The sequence below is a fragment of the Pseudomyrmex gracilis genome, unplaced genomic scaffold, assembly GCF_002006095.1.
Source record: "Pseudomyrmex gracilis isolate BER0280 unplaced genomic scaffold, ASM200609v1 scaffold_3522, whole genome shotgun sequence".
In the NCBI taxonomy this organism is placed as follows: Eukaryota; Metazoa; Arthropoda; class Insecta; order Hymenoptera; family Formicidae; genus Pseudomyrmex; species Pseudomyrmex gracilis.
The window spans coordinates 1-2763 of record NW_018024106.1 but is presented as its reverse complement, the minus strand read 5'-3'; the positions used below and the strand labels follow the sequence as shown (position 1 = coordinate 2763).

At 50.4% G+C, this 2763-nt stretch overlaps 1 protein-coding gene across 1 annotated transcript; it reads right to left on the bottom strand.

The window, feature by feature from the left end:
* Window positions 1-1105: 1105 nt before the first annotated feature.
* Window positions 1106-1933, bottom strand: LOC109863195. The gene is made up of 2 exons (XM_020443413.1): window positions 1882-1933; window positions 1106-1794 (listed from the first exon to the last, which is right to left on the bottom strand). Exons 1-2 carry the CDS (start codon window positions 1931-1933, stop codon window positions 1106-1108), a joined length of 741 nt encoding a protein of 246 aa, XP_020299002.1.
* Window positions 1934-2763: the final 830 nt, after the last annotated feature.

The following is a 2763-nucleotide window of genomic DNA, read 5'->3' as shown; positions in this document are numbered from 1 at the left end:
TGCTTTTTGCCGAAAACACTTTTGGCTGGGTTAATGGTAACTCCATATCTGTCTAACCGTTCGAAGACTTCTCGTAANTGGTTTTCATGCTCTTCTTCTGACGTGGAGGCTACCAAGATGTCATCGATGTATGCGTAGCAGTAATTTAATTCATGCAATACTTCGTTAATAAATCTTTGAAACGTTTGAGCCGCGTTCCTTAATCCAAACGGCATGTATAGAAACTCGAATAACCCGAATGGCGTGGTTATTGCCGTTTTTGGTACATCCGCTGCGTGCACCGGGATCTGGTTGTAGGCTCGTACTAGATCAATTGTANAAAAGATTTTTTTCCCGTGTAGAGTTTGAGTGAAGTCTTCGATGTGTNGAATAGGATAACGATCCGGCACTGTTCTCGAATTTAGCTTGCGGTAGTCTCCGCATGGTCTCCATGCTTCTCCTCTTTTTGGAACCATATNAAGTGGAGCTGCCCATGGGCTCTTTGAGGNCCTGATGATTCCTTCCTGAAGGATTAGGTCAAATTCTGCTTTAGCTGCCTTGAGCTTATCTGGTGCTAAGCGTCTCGGTCAACATGCTTTGGGCTGCCCCGGTATTATCGCAATGTGGTGCTCCGTTGCGTGCTTGCTTGGCTTTCGTATCCCTCCTGGTCGCGTTATTCCCGGGAATTGTGAAATAACCTTATGGTAGCGTGAGTCNTCTCTGACTAACTTGACTGCGACTGTTGCTGCGTAGCTCGTGGTACCGGAGACGTGTAATCCTGTCTTGCCGTCGATTAACCTCCTTTTNGTGACGTCTGTCAACAAATGGTAATGGTAGGCTAAGAAGTCTGCGCCGATGATNGGTTGTTCCACGTCTGCAATAATAAAACGCCATGGGAATGCCCGTCTTAATCCTAGATTCGGCTGAAGTACTATGATCCCGAATGTCCGTATCTGCGTTCCATTAGCGGCGAATAGCTCGAACGGTTGCATGCTCCAGCTTCCGTGCATCATTCTGCGGGGGTAGATGCTGGCGTCGGAGCCGGTGTCGACGAGAAACTTTGATTGTGAGTCTCTGTCCAGGACGTACAGGCGGCGGGTTCCCGGGCTATTGTCACTGGCTGCCCTCAATGACAACTCTTCTTGTTTTTTTGGTACGTGCAGGGCTGGGTACATTTCTTGGCTTCCGCACCAAAACGTCGGTGATAGTAGCAATTGTCGTTTTGCTTCGTCTGCTTTGGCCGAGATCTATCTCTAGAACGTCTTCTTGTTCTCGCTTGCCTCATCAACTTGGCCACCTGCTGCGTGAGTACGGCTATCTGCTTGGTCAGGATTTCTATTTGTTCTGACTTGGATGTAGATGCTACGGCGTCTGTCGGCTGCGAGGTTGTTGCTACGACGACTGCCCTGCTGTTGACCTCGTGTATCCGGTCTGCTTGTTCTGCCACGCTGTTTAGATTGTCTTCCGTCCTGGTTGCTAGAACGGCTTGCATCGCTGGTTGCAAACGGCCGAGCCACAGGGTTCGTAGGAGGTCGTTGGAGACTGTATTGCCGGCCAGGGTGGTCAAATAACAAAAAAACTGCGATGGCTTCCTGTCGCCTAGTTCCTCGTGCTCCAGTAGCTGTCGAATACGCTGTTGCTTAGAGTCTGTCAGGCGCTGCACTAACGCTTGTTTNACTGCCTCATATTTCCTGTTTGCCGGNGGCTGGGTGATGACGTCTTTTATCTCTCGGACCTGCTTCGGCTCCAGGCGTGATAGTACGTAAGCGTACTTGGCGTGATCGTCCGTAACGTTGCATGAGGTGAACTGCCCATCTAGTTGTGCGAACCAAAATTCTGAGTCTTCTGGCCAGAATGCCGGAATCCGTATGCTCGGTCAGCTGCTCGCTGGTTCTTCATCACTTATGATTGTTGAGCTGTCCATATTTCGCGTCGTCTTTCCTTGTTTCGCCATCTTGTGGATCATGTCGGGGTCACCAATTTGGATGAGGCAATTATGCGAGAAGACGGCGAGGTAGTGATGGCAGCGAGGATTGTGGATGTGATAGGCGTGTATTAAAAGTTCTTTCTATAATGGAAAGAAAACTTTTATTTTACACTATGTACAAGATGTATTTTTGAGTTTTTATAAGAAGGGGCCCTGAAAAGGGCCGTTTGGTGTTGGCCCTGAAAAGAGCCTTTATTTAGGCTTTGTCTTTCCAGAAAATGCGGGGCCGGGCAGTGGTTAGCCGCCAGTCGGTGCCCTGGAACCGCTGCGGCGAGAACGACGAAGATCCTCGGTCGCTCGTNTGGACGGCTGCTTCCGTTGTTGAAACCGGGCGTGTGTCCTCCGCTTGGCAGGCCCGTTCTACGATAAAGGGTTTCGTTCCTCGTTTCCTGGCCCTCTGTCAAGCCCTGGCCTGGGTGCCGCAGTCGACTTTGTCCACTTGCGTCTGCGTAGACACACTAAGCTGCCGTGGAGTGTAGGATGGTGTCAGCGGTCGGTCCCAGGCAATCGGCCTCCTTGAAGGTGAGATTCGGAGAGGAGGAAGATCGATGAGTATCAGGCGCCACGGCANAAACTGTTCTACCTTTGGGAGCTTTTCAGACCCGGGTGTTCGGGATCGCTCGGCGGCCTTGGTGCTGTAAGAGCTTTGCGGTGGAATGCCTTTTTTCCTTTTCTCCAACTGAAGAAAAAGTGATCTCTAGAAGATTGGTCATGCTCTAGCTAGATAGCGAGCTGATTGCGCTCTACCTAACTAGCGAGCTGAATACCGAAGGGCCGCCGACGGCCGTGTTATCTAA